The sequence below is a fragment of the Spinacia oleracea genome, chromosome 3 (genome assembly GCF_020520425.1).
Source record: "Spinacia oleracea cultivar Varoflay chromosome 3, BTI_SOV_V1, whole genome shotgun sequence".
Lineage (NCBI taxonomy): Eukaryota > Viridiplantae > Streptophyta > Magnoliopsida > Caryophyllales > Amaranthaceae > Spinacia > Spinacia oleracea.
In genome coordinates this window covers 148,565,678-148,588,045 of record NC_079489.1, presented here as the reverse complement: position 1 = coordinate 148,588,045, position 22,368 = coordinate 148,565,678, and the positions used below count along the sequence as shown (strand labels likewise).

General features: G+C 34.4%; 2 protein-coding genes across 2 annotated transcripts; both read left to right on the top strand.

Annotated features, from left to right (window-relative positions):
• Positions 1-1,943: 1,943 nt before the first annotated feature.
• On the top strand, positions 1,944-3,538 carry LOC110804319 (uncharacterized). Its single transcript, XM_022009891.2, has one exon. It carries the CDS (start codon positions 2,140-2,142, stop codon positions 3,379-3,381), a length of 1,242 nt encoding a protein of 413 aa, XP_021865583.1. The 5' UTR covers positions 1,944-2,139; the 3' UTR covers positions 3,382-3,538.
• Positions 3,539-10,997: 7,459 nt separating this feature from the next.
• Positions 10,998-15,586, top strand: LOC110804317 (probable esterase KAI2). The gene is made up of 2 exons (XM_022009889.2): positions 10,998-11,572; positions 14,985-15,586. Exons 1-2 carry the CDS (start codon positions 11,205-11,207, stop codon positions 15,427-15,429), a joined length of 813 nt encoding a protein of 270 aa, XP_021865581.1. The 5' UTR covers positions 10,998-11,204; the 3' UTR covers positions 15,430-15,586.
• The last annotated feature ends 6,782 nt before the right edge of the window (positions 15,587-22,368 follow it).

Here is a 22,368-nt window from a genome sequence, read left to right as displayed (position 1 = left end):
GCAAGAAAGGAAAAAGAAAGAAAAGGCGAAACGAACCCCATGCCAATTACTACTCACAAGCCGTCCATGAAAGGCGATCGAAAGCTCAGCTTAACTTAATTTGGACTATCAAAATATCAACCAACCACATAAACAAATATCCTCTCACGTCACGCTTTTAATATTTTTCCTTTTTCTCTTTTTTGTTTTTTCTTTTTATAGTGCAATCGCATCGCACCTTTAATGGCCACACTAATTCATGCATGGCAACTATAGATCTTCATGTTATGATCAATGTCATCCTCTAATATATGTGCATTCAATTGTATTTCAGCATTGGTTTAGGAGGTTTCTATATTATTCTTTTAGATTCTGACAACTATGTGTAACCATGATGAATATTTATGTCATCTTTTCTTAGGCTATTCTTCATTGTCGGGGCGCTATTATTCAGTGTCGGGGTTACGATAACGTCAGGACTATAAGGTCATGTGCAACTTTTAAATAAGGGATTGAGGGACTTGTCAGGAGTCATACCCAAGACCTCCAGTACATTTACACAACAACAATTTAAACATTATTACTCCGGTTTTGTTTATACGTAGGATCACTATGCAATGTAATTTTTAATACGGATGGTATAGATCTTACTCTTTTGATGCCTCGTCTTGTTGAGATAACTGCTACCTCCCTTTCAAAATGTTCTTTACAATTTTCGTTTAGTTCGTTTCATAACGTTCTTTACATTTTGTTTTACATTATTTTTTAACATAAAAATTTACTATCCTAACCTTCTTACCCCCACCCGATATTTATAATTCTTCACTTAATTTCTCTTACTTTATTCTTTTTTTCTTTCCTTACAGCCACTCATCTTTTTGCACATTTCTCTTACTTTATCCATATTTTATTATATTACGCATCTTTGTACACAATTTTCCTATTTGGTTTTAATATTTGTGTAAATAGTAACCGTAAAGATCATTTTAAAATGGAGATAGTAGTAAGGAATAAGGGAAATAGCTAGCATGTCCAACTGGTTAAAACCATAAAACTAGTTGCGATCAAATTGTGAATTTTTAACCTTAATTAACTTGGCGAACATGTTGAGATCATATCTTACACATTATTCAAACTTTTTGAATTTGGTCTGTTATGTTGAAGATAACATGGTCAATTTCAAATCTTCAAATTTCATAACCTCCAATAAATGAATAGATGTTTTATAGCCTTACAATTTATTCTCAAATCTATAAAAATAGGATGCAATTAAATATTTGATGACGTTTTTCATAGAAAAAATTGAATTTGTTAGTGACCAATGTTTGCCTTGATGTTTGCTTCAATTTTAATGTAATAATTTGACATCGCTCAAATTGAAGCAAAGATCTATATATAAATAGTTACCTTATAATATGATTCAAAGCAACATACGTAGTACGTAGTATACTTTAACAAGTGACGAAATTCTCTTAGGACATCCAATTTTATTTTTTATGTTTTGTGTATAGAGAGTCACAAAAAACAAGATGGCAAATGATATAGACGGAATTCTACCACATGTCTTATAATGTACCACCCTTGATACTTTACAACTTAGCTGATTGACATTCACTCGAACTATTAATATTGAGTTAATTTACTCCTATGAGCTATGGTCTAAAAGTTTTAACTCATTAACTAAAACTTGGTTTATAAGCTCAACTCGTATACTATTCAAATTTTAAGGTTGATTTATAAAAGTTCGCCACTTCTTTGTGGATTTATAAATTCATTTTGACTTTATATCACAATTCACAATCTATCTAATCTAAAGCCGTTAGCAACCTAAAAATTGTCTTAACTCGTAAACCACAATCACTAAAATAGCACCCAATATCATTCGTCCACGTGTCCAACTTTAGTTCTTTCAAACAAATTCAAATCAATTGTTTTTTTTTTTTTTTCTTTTACCAATATATATATTGACCAAACTCCGGCTCTACTAGTGGCCGGCACATTCCCCTCTGTTTTTCGTCATTTTTCTAAACACAAAAGGAATGTCTCACTTCTGAACTTTCTTTCTTCTAATATTCTATCCTCCCTATAAACGTCTCTTCTTCTTTCCCTTTCTTTTTATAGGAAAACCCCAGAATCTTTTTCTTTTTTAAGAAGTAAAACATGTCATCATACCAATTAGAATTCGAAAATTTTCAAACCCAGCATTGGGAAGATCACAATGAGAAAGAAGAGCGGGAATTGGAAGAAGCGTTGTCGTTTTCCGATCTTCCGATCATAACAACTACTACGGGAAAGGATGAAGAAGAGGGAGCAAAAGAGGAGAACGACAATGACAATTCGGAGTTCAATTTTGATTTCGGGTCACTAGTCGGGTCAGTAAGGTCATTAGAAGGTGAAATGTGTGCCGCTGATGAGGTTTTCTCCGGTGGTCAACTGCTTCCTTACCGGAACTCGGTCAGCTCAATGTCCGGGTTGCGGAGTATCTCGGTATCCGACCCGGATCGGAGAGGGTTCGGGTCGAGGAGTAGTAGTAGTCGAAGCAGCAGTGTTAGAAGCCATTACTCCACCACCAGTAGTAGCGGTAGCGGTGGCGGTGGAGGTGGTGGTGGTAGTAGTTGTAGTTCTATTAGTGCCAAAACTTTCCCTTTGGTATCAAAATCGTCTAAGGTTGTTCAAAACCAAAACCAATTCCACTCGTACCCGAGCCCGAAACCGCAGATTTTGGGCCCGGGTGCCCGTTACTCAACCTACGCCGCCTCACCCGCCGTGAAAAAGTCGAAAATGTGGGAAGTGTTAAAGCTGGGATTGGTACGGACACCGGAAATTGAGCTACAAGGTCTGAAGTTACGTTGCAACAACCACCATACAAACAATTTTGGTAATAAGACGACTTTCATGATTCCTCGTAATAATAGTACCGGTAGCAATAGTAGTAGCAGCAGTAATAAAGGCGGAAACAATAACAACGATGATCGTGCTCGGAAATCGTTTTCCGGCAACGGCGGTAAAATTAGTGAGTTTTTCATGTTGGAGATGCAGAGGAGGAAGAATAACATAAATCAATCATCGGAGATTATTCAAAAAACTGGGAAAGGTGGGTTTTTTAAGAATTGTAAATGTACAATTGGGGTAATAGAGCCAGTGCCTGTCGTTAGATCAAATAATTGTAACAAGTTTGGAAAAGGCCAAAATGTTCAACCTGCTGCAAGTCAAGTTAGAGATGAAGACAAACAACAGAAACAGAAAGAGAAACAGGAACAGGAAAAACATCAGCAACGGAGAAACAACGAAATCCGACAAGGAGAGCAAGTGATGTCACATCATCATCATCATCATCATCATCATCATCATCATCGAACATTTGAATGGTTAAAGAATCTGTCCCATGCAAGTAATTCTTAGATTTTAGGGAAAACTAGCTCTAATCAAGATATTCAGATTCTTTCACCAACACATTCCGCATGCCTTTTTTTTATTATTTTTATTGTTATATAAATTTTGTAATCAGAGAAGATGTACAATTGAGTAATTTTTTTAATTGAGTGTATTTTTAAGGAGACTTCTACGGAGTATCACTTACGGTCTACGGAGTTACGGTGTATCATACAACTAGTATAAGGTCCGTATTTGAAATGTACGGTATGATTAGTTCGAATTTTAAAGTACTCCGTATAACATAACTCCATTTCATTATACTGCGTATTAACTGTGATAAGTGATAACGTCTTTAATTTGCAATTTGCAATTTGCAATTTGAAATGTACGGTATGATCAGTTTGGCACTGTGGGCAATCATTTCAGGAGGTCAAGTTGAGGTGAGAATGATGACGTCTATATAAATGGCTAGCTATAAGAGTGGAAGCAAGTTCACCAAAGCAAACCTTCTTTTGGCAGAGATTCTCCTTAGCTAGGCATGTGTAATTGTCTATGCCCTTAGGCCATAGCGGCGTAGCCCCTTGTACATTGCTGCCATTCTACTCCGCATATATCCATGGAATAGAAATAGTGTATCGCTATTCGACGTCCTCGTTCGTTAAAAACGCCCGCGTATTTTACATGAAATGGACAATTATACCCTTTTAAAATCTACTCATTGCCCCCACCGTCTCAACCACCCTCCCCGAACCCCACCCCCGTCACCACCACCCCGCAGCAGCCTGAAGTCACCACCACCCCCTTCCCGTCACAACCACCATCATCTTCACCACCGTATTCACCAGTGCACCACCATCATCTCCACCATTTTTTCGTCTGTCCTCCACCTTTTCTGCACCACTTTGACGCGCGACACCAGTACCTTGAACGCACCACCTCATGGACGACGACGTTCCTTCAACGTCGTGGTCGGTGGCCATGTGGGCAGCCTCGTCGGCGGAGGTTCAATTTTTATTTTTTTTACTGCAATATGAATGCCGCCCATAATTGGCGGATGGTGACCATGGTGGCTCGCCCAGAAATGGCGAAACCTACCATGGCTCAGCCGCAGAACTGGGGTGGGTGAGCCATGGTGGGAGCCGCACAATCTGGGCGAGCCACCATGGTTTCCGTCTACCAAAGGTGGGTGGCATTTCCTTTTTTTTTTTTAAAAAAAAAACCTTTGTTTATATCTGAGGTATTACAGACTTAGCATTTTTACAAAAAATAAATTAATTAATTCTTACAAATTTAAATTACATTTTATTTAATTTTGAAATTCTGAAAAAATTATCAAAGTTTAAGAAATCTGTTAAATTATTTTTTTGTAAAAATCTGAAAAAATTTAAAAAATTATTTGTAAAAAAAGAAAAGCAAATAATCTGAAAAAAATTATGAAAAAAAAATTCTGTTAAAAAATAATTAATTGTAATTCGAATATGCAAAAATAATAAATTCGAATTTGCTAAAATAAATAGTTTTTTTTAAAAAAATTCAACACGGTGGTTGCAAATAAAAATTGAATTTTTTTTTCACAAAGACAGAGTGCCGCCTAAAACTGGCGGACGATACCATGGTTGTGCCGCCCTGGATTGGCGGTTTTGGCCATGGTACAGCCGCCCAAGATCTGCGGTTATACCATGGTCGCGGCCGCTAATCCGGGGCGGTACAACCATGGCTCCGGCCGCCATTTCTGGTGCGGCACAGGGGTATAATTAAAAAAATAAATAAACTCACCACTCGCGGACGCGAAGAAGGCGGAGAAATGCACGGTGGGGCAATTGTACCCCTCTTTGGCGGCATCTCCGGGAGACAGCAGAAACCGGCGCGGTAGGTGGTGATTTGATTTGGGACGCAGCACCAAGAACTTGAACAGAGCAGCGGCGCGGTGAGGGTGGTGGTGGTGTAGTGCGGTTTTCGGTGGTGGTGGTGGTGTAATGCGGTGTCGTGTAGTGGTAGTTGTTTGGTGCAGTGAGTCGGTGACTGGTGGCGGTGGTGGTGATTTGTAACTGGGAAATAAAGGGGCTGGAGAGGGAGGGGAAGGGACAAGGGAGGGAGGGGGGATTTTTTTTATATAGGGGTAGTAGTGTACTTTTACTTTTAAAATGAGGGCGTTTTTAGCGGAATAGCACGTCGAATAAAAACCCCCTAGAAATATTCAGTACTCCATATACGAGTATAAGAATATCTTTTCAAATATACAGTGGTCAAAGTTTTTACAAATTTTTAGTAAAGACTTCTAAATGGTTAGAACACTTTTATACACTGTAAACAATTAGTTAAGCACTTTAACTAATTAATTAACCACTTAAACCAATTAGTTAAGTCTGGAAATCAATTAGTAAAGCAACAAAACCAATTAGTTATGCAACCGAACCAATAGTTAAACACTGAACCAATTAGTTAAACAATGAAACAGATTAGTTAAGCAATGAGATTAATTAGTTAAGATTTTATGAGTTTTAGATAATAATAGTTTGTTAAAAAATAATAACTATTCGACTCATAAATTTAACTATTTATCTTTAAATCTTAACTATTTTATTATTCAATTAGTTATGATTTTATTATTTTTAGTTATGTTTTACACTAGTTTAGTTAGTACCCAAAAAAATGGTATAACTGTATGCGTTCTTACACAAAAGTTTCTGATTTTTTTGTTTTTCAATTCCGAATGAAGGACAAGGGAAATACTCCCTTCGTCCCTAAAAGATTGTCCTAAACCTGATCAAAAGGTGGGTAGGGGCGAAGCATAAAAATCAGCATGTATGTCGGGCCGGGCCAAGGTTCTGGCTGACCAAACTCACTATTTCGGGCCTAAAATGTCGGGATTTTCGGACCATTTTTGTGTCGGGACAAATTTATAACTAAAAATGTAGTTTTTACGTTGCCCAAACCCGTTAACATTTTAAATTTTAGGGCCTGGCCAAAAAATCGAGCTAAAAACTATGACCAACCCAGCCAGATTTCGGACCGGCCCGACGGGCCTAGCTCATATTGATCAGGTCTAGATTGTCGCAAACAACATTTTCACCTTACTGAGAAAGAAGACCAAACGAAAGCAAGTTGGTTGGGGTTTTTGTCATGTTGCTAATTTAAACAGTAGAATGGTGAGAGAAAACATATGAGGACCATATTATAAATGGTACTCCGTATGAGGCAAACTCAAAGGGACTGACTAAAAAGAAAATTGGGGCAATCTTTTAGAGACGGAGGGCGTACAAATTACAAATGGTTTGGTCCGCGTGTTGATTCAGTGGTGATTGAGGCTGAACTTGCAATTGGTAGGAAGGACCGTGTGTTCAATACCACAACAACAATTGAAAAGGAACTGAGACTTATTCACTCAGAACTCGCGCTGAATCCGAATTAACCCTAATGGTGAACCGGATGGTAAAAAAAAGGGTTTGGTCAAGTCATGACCTTATTGAACATACACAAAGCTAAGATGACGTTATATTCGATTGATTTAATGATTATTACTACGCACTCAATAAATTTTGACTCTATCTCAAAAAAAAAAAACAATAAATTTTGACTTTTGCCGGTAAGAATCTGTTTTACAATCAAAGTTGATTATTAAATTTTTTTTTTGCTAATCTAAATTAGGTTTCTTTGTCTGTTTGCTTAATAATACTCGTAATTTGTGTGTATACTTGTCTATCTACCATGACTAAAATTGTTAACAAATAATTAAAGTACGTGTAGTATTTGAGCAACTTAATTATATACTCCGATACATAATTTCGTTGTGTTATTCACCCGGATTTTTTTCGGGTAAGTAAGTAATTTTATACCAACAAAAACCCTGGTGAATAACACAACGAATTATTCACCCGGATTTTAAAAAATGTATGTATTTGAATTTGATATAACCCCAAGAAAAAAGCATTAGGCATGCGTGATAGATAGGATTATTTCTTATAGAGTTCTTAGAGAAGTGGTGGTGGTGGTGTCGTCATGATTAAAGTGTGAAAGGGAGTTTTATTTTTTTTGGATGCTTTGTGGTTGTATATGAAACTTGAAAATGGCCTCTCGTGGTGCAATTGCTGTAGAAAAGCGAAATCACATTACAAAAATCTAGCAACGGCGTGGATAACAAAAGGCAACATTATTTAGCAAAAACAATAATAATGTTTTTCTAGTATTTTACCATTTTACTGTAAATAGTAGACTACGTACGTACGAGTACCACGTGTGTTAATATATAACTTCGATCATTAATTACTTTGACGGTCTATTAATTTAAAATTTATAAAATATTTATATTACCAACATATACATTGTAGCTAATCCAACGTGTATAATAGCATATAAATTTTGTAAAAAAAAGAAAGAAAAACAAGTCAAATTCAGCATATAAATAATGTCAAAATCAAAGTGATACACTTATTTAAAGACGGAGAATATCATGTACTACATCTGTTTCAAAATAATCTTTACGGTTACTATTTGCATAAATATTAACACAAAAAAAGGAAAGAGTGGGTAAACATATAGGTGAATATACAGATCGATAAACCGATAAGGGAGAAAGTAAGTAAAATATTATAAATGTTGTGGAATAAAAGGGGTAAGGTATTAAATTTTAATGTTAAAAAATAATATAAAACACAATGTAAATAATTAATAATATTATGAAACATAGTAAAGCAGAAAATATAAAGATTATTTTAAAACGGATATAGTGATTCCATATTAGAGCACCATATAATGAAGTTGACTTTATTAGGAAGAAAGAAATAACTAATGACTAACGAGGTCGGATTCAATCATTAAAATGGTACCTTGGACGTGTATAAAAAGGTGACATTGCTTTGTACAATCATCATAGTGTCATACCGGTTGTGTCATTACGTTGTCCACATTATAACTTTCATAGGATGCCTTACTAGGAGAAATATTTCTTTCAGTTACAAAATGCATTATCAGTTTTTCGTGATATGTTTGGACGTTCTTTTATGAAACAAGTTTTGACCAGATTTGTTCGAAATTATTTCATTGCTAGGAATCACCACTTTTAAACATTTGCTTCTACTTTTATCATTTAAAGTCTGTTTTGTTGAACTTATTTTGGCTTACTCTTTCTTTTTGACTGGTATTTTGATTTACTTCGGACAAAATAAGCTCATACTTTTCAAATACGTAGCTATATAAATTCCAAATAAATTGATTGTGAAACTCTCAATGGTGGATCTTCTTGATGGTCAGGGTGGGTCGTCCCCCAGACAAAGATTTTTGTTAGGTATTTTAAGTTTTGTTCCCCTCTAAAAAGTGAATATAATTGTATAAATTACATACTATATTGCTAAATTTTTCTGCTACCACCCCAAATAAAACTGTTTAAGATCCGTCAATAATCAATAGACACTTTTATACTTTCTCCGTTCCGCAATAGATGCATCGTTTCTCTTTTTGACACTATTCATTAACTAACTTTGACAATTATTTTTGCACATTATGTACAAACAAACATAGTCAAGTGAAATCTTGTTAAATTCTTGTCAATGTGAGGATTCCAAATATCATTTTTTTATAATTTTACTTACACACAATTAGAGATATTAATGTTCAAAGAAGCATGTTGGGATACGTGAAAAAAGAAATGATGCATCTATTGCGAAACGGAGGTAGAAAACTCAACAAATTTCAAACAAAATAAAGTACAAACAATATCTGTTGAGAAAGAGAGTAGCTACTAGCCGGCCCATAAAAAGTGAAAATTGGGCGTACCAAGAATTGGGCTTTGGGAAGCCTAGAACCTATACTTAGGCCCATGCCCTGTCCAAACCGAATTAGTGGGTTTGGACCACATTTTCAACACAAGAATTTACCTAACCCGACTCGGCTACCACATCCGTAATCCAAGACCCAATTATCTATGGCTAAATCATGCTGGACAGCTACGAGTCTTAAATATCGCCAACTGTTGTACCCGGGTACAGCCAGAGCCAAAAACGACGCGCTCATATTATTTGTTCATTCTTGTCGACTGTTTGTTCTTTTTTATTGTACTATTTGTTCATTCTTATTGTACTGTTTGTTCTTTCTTGTTGTATTGTTTGTTCATTCTTGTTGTATTGTTTGTTCTTTCTTTGGTTTTAAAATTCATCATAAAATTGTTCATAATTGTTGTATTGTTTGTTCTTTTTTCTGGAATTTTATGTTCTTTTTTATATTGTTTGTTCTTTTTTGTTGAATTATTTGTTCTTTCTTGTTTATTTGTTTGTTCATAATAATTATCTGCTTTATTGTTTGTTCTTTCATGTTGGCTTTAAAATTCATAATGAAATTGTTCATTTCATTGGTCTTTTATGTTTTTACAAGCGCCTATATTGTTTATTTCCAAATAAATAAATAAATGTTCATTTCCAAAATAGTAAATGTTTATTCCAAATAAATAAATAAATGTTCATTTCCGAAATAGTAAATGTTCATTTTTGTAGTTTATTTCCAAATAAATAAATAAATGTTTATTTCCAAAATAGTAAATGTTCATTCCAAATAAATAAATAAATGTTCATTTCTAAAATAGTAAATGTTCATTTTTGTAACAGTATATTAATGTTCATTTTAAACAACACAAAATTACATCGTTTTGGATGGGAGTACAGCCAACTTTGGCTGTACCCGGGTATAGCCAAAAATTTGCGAAGTCATTATGGGGCCAATTATGTAAGGTCGTACTTATTCTTTTTATGTAATGGGCCTGAAAAAGAAACGGCCTACTTGGGCTACCTCCATTCTTAAGTCCAGTAGTCTGGTAGAAAACAAAATTTAGTGTTTTAAAGATGTTGGTTTCCACTTTCCAGTGCAGAAGTCTAACACCTTTGCGGAAAGAAGGAAAGACAATTTTCTATGTACAACCAGCTATACGAATATGACATTTCTTTGCCATTGTACGTTTGCCCGACCCTGCTCGAAAACTAGGAGGTTTTGGATATAATTTTTTAGTACAAAAGTTTACCTAACCCGAGCCAGACTTGGCCCGATTTTAAAAATTTGTTGTACAACTTTTGGACAACGTAAATCTTCAATTTTAGTTATAAAATTAGCCCGTCTCGAAAACCCGTTGTTTTTTTAAGGTTTAAAGTTTGACCCTACCCGGCGTAATAGGTTACATTTTTAGGTTATGATCTGGCCTGAACGGCTGAACTCAACCCGTCTTTTAATCAGGTCCAATTAAAGATGGTCGTGGGCCGGGCTGAAAAATTCAAAACAGGGCCCATGACCACGGGCTTTCTTGTCGGGCCGTCGTGCCTAAGCCTAAGCCTAATTTATTAAATTTAGCGTGATTTGCCGTGCTGGGTCAAGTCGTGTCGTGCCTTGTCATGTTTTTTCCCATAAAAATCGACCTACGACTCCGTGCTTGTGCTGAACCGTGTTTTTCGTGCCCGTGCCATGCTGGGATTTTTTCGTGTCGGGCCTCTGGCCGGCCCACATCCATCTTAGGGTCCAGTTGCTTAGAGTAGTCCGTAAACATGGACTTTTCCTAAGGGCTCTCACTATCAAATATAAATACAATTGTACAGTCTCACTCTCATCAAGTGGGTGAGTGGTGAGTTGTCCATCTACAAAATCAGAACCTTACCTTTAATCCCAATCATATTCCGTGTCTTAACACATGCACCCAATACCTTCCTCAATTTTATCAACAAACAACAAAATATCCTCGTCTTTGTGGCTACAAATTCTTCTCGTCACCACCTACCTTCCCAAATCTCAACTCTTCCATTTCTAAAAAGATTAAAAAAGTCATCCATATTCTCTGCAACAAAATACCCCAAAAAAAGGAAAAAGAAAAAGAAAAAATGGGAGTAGTGGAAGAAGCACATAATGTAAAAATAGTAGGGAAAGGAATACAAGTAATAGTATTAGGTCATGGATTTGGAACAGACCAATCAGTATGGAGACATTTAGTACCTCATTTAATTGATGAATATAAGGTAGTTTTGTATGATAATATGGGAGCTGGAACTACAAACCCAGATTACTTTGATTTTGAGAGGTACTCAACTTTGGAAGGTTATGCTTATGATTTGTTGGCTATTTTGGAGGAATTTCAGTTATCTTCTTGTATTTTTGTTGGTCATTCTGTTTCTGCCATGGTTGGTGCTATTGCTTCCATTATGCGACCTGATCTTTTCTCTAAGCTCATTCTTATCTCTGCCTCTCCAAGGTACGTAACGTACTCTCTTTTACTCAATCTTCTGTAATCCATTTTCCATAGTAGAAGTTTATTATCATGTTCTTATATTAGATTCACTCAACTAATACAAGTTGGTGGAATACTGAAATTGGTGTGGAACTCACCTTGTGAATCGGAGGTCACATAGTCGAGTCTTTAATAGATGTGTTACGGTTGAGGGTGGTTTAAGAGTTAGACATGCGTAACTAGCTGGTTGGTGGAATACTGGAATTGGCGTGGAACTCACCTTGTTAATCGGAGGTCACATAGTCGAGTCTTTAATAGATGTGTTACGGTTGAGGGTGGTTTAAGAGTTAGACATGCGTAACTAGCTGGTTGGTGGAATACTGGAATTGGCGTGGAACTCACCTTGTGAATCGGAGGAGGTCACATAGTCAAGTCTTTAATAGATGTGTTATGATTGAGGGTGGTTTAAGAGTTAGACATGCGTAACTAGCTGGTTAACCTGAGATAAGTGTTGTTTTAATAAAAAATAATACCCTGTATTATGTAATCCATTATCCATATTGCTCATAGGAGTTTGTTGTCATCTTATTAAATTGGTCTCGCGTATATATGGATCAATCAAATTCGTTAATGGCTAACCTGAGACAAGTGTTGTTCATAACGAATATTTCTCTTACCCTAAAAAAAAAAAAAACATGAATTAATTTTTGTTGAATAAGGGTTGTGCCTCACAACCTTGATAGTGTGGGATTAAATCTCAATAGGGTGTTTTAGGGGTGGGATTTTCTTGCTATAATTCCCCCCAACTCCTAAGAGGCCTAAGTTGACTTATTTAAGGTTTTTGTATATATTATAAAAACTTATCGCTCGGAATTATTTTGAAAACACGACTTCCAAAATTGTGAATATTTTGTGGTTATTAAAAGGTTTAAATATTAGGGAAAATTGGTTAGAAGGTAAATTGTTCATGTTAATTTGTTTATTCTAACGAGTCAAACGCATGTTGTGTTTGGTTGGAAGGGAATTCTGGTTTCCCATTTTCTTTGTTTTATTTTGTTTTTAACAGATACAATTAATTTTCCTCAACTGAAATTAGTATTAGGGTGATGATAAAGGTCGCAAGCTGCGATAATATTTAGTTGTCGCAATCTTACGTGTCAGTTTGATTGGTATATATAGGCGCCACTTAAGCTATGCATTATCAGAATATTTTTACTATCAATGCAATATTTTTACTACAAAGTATGTAAATAAGGCATTCGATATAAAGAAGGAAACAAATTTGAATATTAAGATTTTCTACCTTTATTGAAACATGTATAATAGGTTATAATATTAATATAAGTTAACTATTTTAGTTTACAATTTAAATCAAGACACATAAACATGTCATGTCAACATTGTGACACGGCTTAAAGGTCTCATGTTGCGACCTTTATCATTTTCGTTAGTGTTATTGTTAAAGCTTTTATCGCGTTATCCAACATTTGGGAATACAAATGATGTTTAGATCCAATTACTAATAATGTAAACCATTTTGTAAGCAACACATATGTGTATCTCACATTCTTAAATTTTAGAGAAATATTGTATAGGTTTGGGCAACCTAATAAGGAGGAAAGTTCAGTCTATTTATAAGCTCCATGGAAGTTTCATACTAAAATTAATTGACAATGTGGGAGTAACTCTACAAGTTTATAAGGTGGTATTTTATACCATCTTTTTCCAACGTGGGACAACTAACATGTGATTACATTGGTTTAACAAACCCCTTACGTGTGAGTGTCCTTAAGTTTCAGAAAGAGGGCTCTGATTAGACCTGTCAAACGGGTCGGTCGGGTCGGGTTGTAAAAAACTATTTTCGGGTTCGGGTTAGATCGGGCGGTCACTTTCGGGTTCGGGTTTACAAATGTTTGTTCAAGACCTAGAACTTTCGGGTTCGGGTCGATCCAACGGGTTGAGAGATTTTTAAAACGCGCATTATATTTTCATTTATTTAGGTGATAAATATACAAAACATGGGCACAAATTAACAAATTTTCCTACACACGTTTATATTTAGTCAAATTCAACCATAAAATGGGGTATAATTAAAATTAAAATTATATCACACACAATAATAGTAAAAACAACGTGTTTAATATGCTTAAATTTTCTCATAATCTCATTTATTACTATAAATACAACGATTTTCAATCGGTCGGGTCCAAAACGGGTTGGATCGGATTTTGACCCATTACTTTTCGGGTTGCTCGGATTCGGATAAAATCAGGTTACGGGTCACAAAATCTTGTTCAGGACCCAGTATTTCCGGGTCGGGTCGATTTTTGACAGGTCTAGCTCTGATACCATGTTAATTTTCAGAGAAATATAAAATGAAGCTGGAAAACCCAATAAAGAGGAAGAGACCGAGTTTGGTCTATTTAAAAGACTAATGAATGTTCCACACTAAAACCAATTAACAATAGTGAGAATAACTCCACAAGCTTATTACGTGGTACTCCCTCCGTATTTATTTAAGAGATACACTTGGTCGGGCACGAGTATTAAGAAAAAGAATTGAATGAAATAAAATAATAAAGCAAGTGGAGTTGGATAGATATTTTAATGAGTAAACAAGTGGGGACCATGTCATTTTGTGGGGTGGGAGGTGGGATGAGTTAATGAAATTATTTGTTTAATAGGATGGTGGGTCATAGAGTAAATTAGATGTATTATTTAATTAGATGGTGGGATTGATAAGTTACTAAAAATAGCAAGTGTATCTCTTAAATAAATAGGCCGGAAAATGCAAGTGTACCCCTTAAATAAATACGGAGAGAATATTTTCTTTCATTTTTCTCCCATGTAGTACAACTCACATGCGATAACATTGTATTTCAACTACTCCCTCCGTCCCGGAATACTTGACCTGTTTTCCTTATCGGGCCGTCCCTTAATACTTGACCTGTTTCTAAAAATGGAAATATTCTAACAATATTATATTATTTCTCACTCCACCCCTATTAACCCACCTACCCCCTACTCCATACAAAAAATAATTAAAAATTCAACCCCTACTCTCCCCCAACCCCACCTCTTAACCCATCTCCCACTAACTACATTAAAATAATACCCCACTATCAACTATTACCTATTAAATTAAATAAGTCAATTCAAGTCCCTTAAACTCTGTGCCGGTCAAACCGGGTCGAATATTCCGGGACAGAGGGAGTATATTGTTCGTTTCTTTTAAATTGGACAAAAAATGAGTTTCGAACTCACATGTGTGTGTGTTTTTTTGTTACTCCTAACAAAATCCATCCCAACAAGTGGAGTGATCAAAGTGATATAGTTGGGACATCCAAAATCAATTGACATGATTCATCACATGCCTTGTCTAAACTCTTAACTCCTCTCTTCTCTTTATATCTCCAACTATATTTCACTATTTCAGGTACTTGAACGATGTTGATTACTACGGAGGCTTTGAGCAAGAAGACCTAGACCAACTCTTCGAAGCAATGCAAGACAATTACAAGGCCTGGTGTTCGGGTTTCGCCCCGTTAGCCGTGGGCGGGGACATGGACTCAGTAGCGGTCCAAGAATTCAGCCGAACCTTATTCAACATGCGGCCCGATATTGCCCTAAGTGTGGGCCAAACCATTTTCCAAAGCGACTTCAGACACCTCCTTTGTCACGTGACTGTTCCTTGTCACATTATTCAGAGCATCAAAGACTTGGCTGTACCTGTGGTGGTTTCTGAGTACCTTCATCGGAACCTTGGTGGTGACTCCATTGTTGAGGTGATGTCATCGGAAGGTCATCTTCCTCAGTTGAGTTCACCTGATAGTGTGATCCCTGTGCTGTTACGACACATTCGTCGTGATATAGTTGTCTAATCTAAAAAGATTGATTTAGTATTGTGTTTTTGTTAATTAAGTTTTTAGTGTTGTATGTTTAACGTAATTAGGCTAAATAACTGAAAAACATGTTTGATTTTTATTTCTAAGTGTATCATATGTCATTTCTCTTAAAGAAAAGTTTATCATATGGGTATATGGCATTGTCGTCTGTATTATGAAGGAAGCACATTTAATTAAGGTGCATCCTCTCACTTTTTTTTCCCTTAAATGTGATTTATTTCAGGAGAAAATGTGAAAAGGACTAGTAATGTGCATAAAATATCATTGAATACACGAAGCACTGTACTCCTAAGAAATTTCTTAGGGATTCAGAGGCATACATAATACGAGTAGTATTGTCAACTGTCAAGTTTATAATTTGTCCATCATATGATTGTATCAGTACTTGTGCAAGTCATATGAAAAATTGTTACTGTGTTATGTTTTGGCAATGGATCTACCAAAGATTTACCTTGTTGCATGTGGGGTAATTGTGCATTTGTGCATACAATTTGTATTTTATACATTTCCTAAGGTTAAATTTCAGAGAAATATGAAACGGGTCTAGGCTATCCAGTAAGGAGGATGAGAGTTTGGTCCACTTATAAGTCCAATGGAGGTTACATACTAAAATCAACTGGCAATAATAAAAGTTACTCCAGAAGCTTATAAGACCATAGTTATCAAACACCTTGATTTGGTGTTTAGGAGAGAGAAGTGAATACAAAATAATAAAAGAGGTAGAGAGATAAGTGAGAAAGATAGAGAATGAAATAAAAAAACGGTTTTTTCATGAAATGCCCCTGAGGTTTCACGAAATTCACCAAATACCCCTGCGTGTTTCAAAATACATAATATACCCCTATTTTTTTCGTACTGTTCACCAAATACCCCTATTTTGACTTTCCGTTAGTCCTCCGTTAAGTCATGTTTATAATTCACCAAATGCACCTATTTATAAACTTTTTGCACAATATACACCTATTTGTAAATTTGTTTGCACCAAATACCCAATTAGCCAGCTACACCATAACTGCATATAATGATCTAATCAGGAACTTCAGTTACACCAAATGCTCGAGGAGATAAAGGGAGCAATTCCATATCATAATCAGTGTATCCTATGCCGACCTTTGAACTTATCCATTGGCCTTTGTCAGAATCATTTTGGTCAGGTATCCACACTTGAGGATTGTGAGCTTCATCAGGAATTATTATATCCCTGGAATACTCGTGTAAAAATTTGTAATATCTCTTTACAAATGATGGCACCACGAGTGAATACAGAGATTCCAAACTAAGTGGGAAAACCTCTACTTAAGAAACTTTTACTTCAATACTTTGCAGCTCATCCTCATATTCAGATACGCGGTTGCCATAGTAAATTTCATCGGGAAATGGCAAATCTGTAAACTGAAGAATATCTTTCCATTGAGACTCTAGCTCCCGAAGAAATGGCAAATCTGTAAACTGAAGAACAAAATGGGCTCCTTCTTCAAACCCAATTACAACCCCCAGAACCTCTAGCTCATCTTGGTAGCCGTAGATGTCAATACCGTGGTAGGAATCATCAATTGTTGGAAGATCTATAAACAGTGAAATATATGCCCAAGATTGACTAGAAAGAATGGATTCACTAGGCCTCTAATTCGAACTTCTAATTTCTCTAATTTTATGCTAATTGTTGATGCTCATCCTCTACCTACGATGTTGCTGCTGCTATTCCTTCTCCTAATCGCAACTCAAGAACGAAAAATAAAAACAAAACACAAAAGAAATCAAAATCTGAAAACAAAATTCAAAATCTGCAGATACTAATTCAGCTTTCTATTCATCTCCTCTATCCTAATCTATACTCTACCCTAGTTCTAGTCGCTGCAGCTACTCTCCTATATCACGCAACAAAAATCAGACCCCTTATGAAATTGCTGCTGCTTCTTTTATATGATAAGAAAAATGAGTATATACATGTGTTTAACATCAATTATACATGCCCAATTACATTAAACAAATAACAAATTAAAACCCCCAAATTCGAAATCAAGGGTTAGGCTTGCAAAATCGACTCAAAATTCAACAATTTTGAACGAAATCGAGCCAAATTTGAACGAAATTATGTAACGGCTTGAATTTAAATGGTAAGAAATTACTCTCCCACAAAATTTTTAGGTTTAAAGAGAAAATAGAGTTTATGGGATTGATGATGATGATGATGATATGATATGAGGAAGATAGTGCACTGGGTTTTGGGAGAAATAGAGTTATGATGATATGAGGAAGATAGTGCAAAGAATTGTGCAAGTTTTTTTTCTGTTGAAATCATCAAGAAGAAGAAGAAAAAACAGAGAGATGATGGAGAGATGATGGCAGACGGGTCAAACAACAGAGAGGGGAGGAGAGAGAAGAAGAAGAGGAGAGAAATGAATTTTTTATTTTTAAAAAAAAAAGTTAAATGTAGAATATTGGGTGAGTAAGGGTATAAAGGTAAAGTAATCCTAACGGAGCACTAACGGCCGTTAAGTCTAGGGGTATTTGGTGCACTTTAAGTTTAAATAGGGGTATATTATGTATTTTGAAACGCGTAGGGGTATTTGGTGAATTTCGTGAAACCTCAGGGGCATTTCATGAAATAACCGATAAAAAAAACATGGTGTTCATGAACACCAAATGAAAATCCAAAATCTTGCTTGAAGAGATTGACATGTGTCATATGGGGACCAAAATTATTGGTTATTTTTTTAAAAAAATTGCAATGTGATTTATGACGTACATAGATTTGTTGTGTTAAAAATACATACCCATTGCAAATTTACAATGCCCATAAAATAAATATTACAACACCAAAAAATAAAATAAATTTATAAATGTTTTTTTTATGCTTTATAAATAGACACCAATATTGATCCACTTTAGATCACACAAAAAATCTTAATTTTCTCCTCTCTTGTTTCATTTTGTTGTTGTTAGTTATATGTTAGTAGTATGCAATACTGCAACAATACCACTTATTTAAGGGTTATAATGATCGAGTTTTTAGGTAACAAGTTAAGTTTATTATTGATATAAATTATATACCCTAACAAATGAAATTTTACCTAGAATAATTTTTTAGTATTTTTTATAAAATATTTATTAGCCGATTATGAAATTTAATTAATGAACAATTAATATACCACTAAAATAATTAATAACGATTAAATATGCCACTAATAATTTGTTTATATATTTATCCATAACAATGTCATGAGATATAAATGTAGGTGGGGTATATGATGTAGGAGATAGGTGATATTTTTGGGTTTTGATAAATGTTGTTAAATGTTGTTGGTGTTAGGGAGAGAAAAATAGAAAATATTATATTTTATTAGGTTGAAAACCAAAATCGATCAAGGTGTTTGATAAACATGCTTTAAAGTGGTACTCTGTATTTTCTCTCACCTTTCTCCAATGTGGGACAACTCACATGTGAGTAACATTGGGTTTCAACATCTCAGTTTCACTAAAATCCTAACACATATAAAGGCTTGAACATTGCTTACTATTCATGTAACAGTGAATTTACGAATATACCCCCCATTTCCTTCATTGTTTTTTTTGACTTTTCCTTAATAATAGTGAGATTATGGTTTTACCCCCCCTTTCATCACAATCTTATCTGCCACGTTCCTTTCCATCTGCTGCCACACCCTTTCCTCGCCCTTTCATTTTGAGTCCCTTCTCATTGTTTCAATGTCCTACTCCTACCAATACGACAACATATGTATTTATAGTTAAGATTTTTTTGTTTAAAAATTAAATTAAGATTTTATTGGATATCAATGATATGTGGTTATAAACAATGTAATGTAAATAGTAAGGCATAATAGTAAGGCATAATAGTTTATAGAAAAGTATCCATTGTAGAAAGACTTCGCATGTACTCAATTTCGTATTATCAATCACGTGCAAATAGAACTTTAGCATTGTTTTTTTAGCATTTACCATAGATTTATAAATGCTTGTCTTTTACGTAATATTTTTATTAAAATAATTTTTTATACCTTGGGGGATCGTGCGCGCTAGCGCATGATCCAACAACTAGTAACAACAAATGTTATTTTCACAACATTGTAGGTAAAGGGAAAGAAAAGAAATACTTTATGTTGTAAGGCTCAGTTGATTTGACGGAAAATGTCTTCAGTGATAAATGATTTTTCATGTAAATATTTTCCAACGAAAATACACAATTCTAAATTAGTCTTCCTTTGTTTTGTTCCTTACAAGAAAATCCATAGAGAAAAAGAAAATGAGAGTAGATGAGTGGAGATTGATGGAAAAAAAAAAAAGAGTTGAGCGAGATAAAATGGAAAAGTGGTTTCCTTTCTTTCAAATGAAAACATTTTCCATCCCCGAGAGAGTATTAGAAAATTATTTGAAAAAATTGACAGAAATAATCCCAAATATGATCGTTCTACTCAAAATAATCTCAACTTTGAATTATTTTATAACAATCCCAACTATATATGTTAGATTACTTCCAAAATAATCCCTAACACCAGAGGAAATTGGTTTAACATGTGAAATTGTTGACATGTCAAGCTATTATTGGTCATATTATTATTATTATTAATACTAGTACTATATTAGTATTATTATTAATTTATTATTATCACATTACTATACAATATTATTTTATGTTTTGTTATTATAAAATAAGTCCACTTGATGTACTCCTCGTTGCTTCCTCTCAATAAAAATAAGCACAACTTTGTTATACTAAAGTTTATCGACGGTAGTTAACGAATATATGTAATTATGAACTGTAAAACCTGCATGAAAAATCGAATATCGCAAATGTACATATGAAATTGAACATCTCATATACTCTTTCGCTTTTTTATTAGCTTTACTTTTTTATTCAGGAAGTTACATAATTTTTGTTGACTTTTTCGTCAGAGTGCATAATTGTATGATTCAATACATGATTTACATTATTGGTGATTTTCATTAAATAATCGGTTTTAAAATTAAATAAATTCAAATTTTAAAACAATCAACTTTTTTAATTAAATTAATTTGATGGTGAAGTTATGGATTGTATATTAGACTATTGTACAGAGGGACACCGAAATGTTATTTACGAAAATGACATTGGGAGTTCCTTTATAAAATACAAATTTTCATTAAATAATCGGTTTTTAAAATTAATTGAATTCAACTTTTATAACAATCAACTTTTTTAATTAATTCAATTTAATTTGACAGTGTTATCGTAAATGACCTCGGGAGTTCCCTTATAGAATACTAGTATTTTATGCACGCGATGCGTGCGTGCATTTTAGAAATTTTATTGTGCCTAGTATTTCAGGCGTCCGCAATTTTAAAAAAAATTGGCACTAAAAATTATTCGCAAAGTCCATATTTTGCGATTTTAATTTATTATAATACTCGTAGCCTTACATGACGAATGATCGAATCTTATGACCAATTAAAGCTATTAAAAAACTTAACATTATTTTGATACAACTAACATATCCCATCGAAAAACCAAAATTGAAGTACTAAAGTATAGTTATTAAACATAAAAAATAGTAAGTATCACTTTCTTCTTTTGCTTGCAATATATTTGTTTAACCACATGCACTCCTCCGCCCAATCGATATGCAACACATAACCAACCGTATACGAATGTTCAGGATTAAAAGCTCCAGTTGGTGGATGTAGCACCCATGAAAAGCTCTGTTTCCGAAACATGCAAATACTTTTTCCATCACTCGATTACGTCCGTTAGGCTGCATGAACGACGAAAATATATTGAGATGTAAAAACAACATGAGTTAATTATAAAAAAAAATTATGTTATTAGAGTATTAGAATGAAACCTGTTGAAGTACTGATTTCACTTCGGTAGCTAAACAACCTAAAAGGTATTGTGCAAGATCGTGTAAGATCGTGACTTTCAAATTACCACTTTTATCAAATATGGTAAGTCGAAGCAGCAACCTATAAGACGAAATTAAAAAAAATTACAATTATAGAGATTTACCAATATATAATGTGTGTTTAAGTATAATAGAGATTTAGATAGTTACCTTGGGATAGTTACAGTGTTGTTGATATTGCAAGATTGACATTTTTGTAGTCCTTGAAAAATGACAACCTTTTTTGGGCAACGATTGCATGCTTCATAAATGACGTTATCAACATCATCAACACGACATGCATATGCGGCAACTCGACAGTATTGTACCTAAAAAAAAAAGCAAAGTTAGACAATTAAGTACATAATATCGTATTTAATATGTTGACAACACTCAAACTTCAAGGTTAGAAACAATACATTTCTCACAGTAGGAAATTGAGATAATCGGATACGGGGAGTATTAGAAATATCAATCGATGACTTTAGCGAAAAAGTCGACGAACGAAACCAATCTCTCCTTATCCTTGCTAGTTTTTCCGATTTATACCTATACGTGAAAAAACTTGTGAGCATAATACTTAAGGTTATGTTGTACATGAATTTTGCGAAATTGTGCATACCATGTAGATAAGGATGTTGTTTTTTCATTAACTGGGTTAACATAAATCCTAGTGTGGTATCCCGTGGAAACATATGTACCTGTTTGTAATTATCAATTAGAAATATTATCACATATGAATATTATACTTTGAACTACATATTAAAAAGACTACATTTACTGTCTAATTTAATTTGAATGATGTACCATAGAAGCTCTTGACATGCAGACCACATGCTACAATGATTGGACAAATCTCAACATGATTAAGATTTTCATCAAGAACGTGCGAAAAATCATTCCAAAGTGTTAATTTAATAACAGTCCAGCTGCAAGTAGAAAGTAAAACAATATTAAGACAAATTTATCGAAATACAGATAAATTCAATAAGTAATTAACATTTTAATAATGTAGGGGACTTACGTTGTATCCATT

What these genes read in the sequence shown, in the direction of transcription:
- LOC110804317 (XM_022009889.2), top strand. Translation starts at nt 11,205, where the DNA reads ATGGGAGTAGTGGAAGAAGCACATAATGTAAAAATAGTAGGGAAAGGA. An exon ending in CTTATCTCTGCCTCTCCAAG is followed by an intron (nt 11,573 to 14,984) that starts GTACGTAACGTA and finishes TCACTATTTCAG; the next exon opens with GTACTTGAACGATGTTGATT.
- LOC110804319 (XM_022009891.2), top strand. Translation starts at nt 2,140, where the DNA reads ATGTCATCATACCAATTAGAATTCGAAAATTTTCAAACCCAGCATTGG.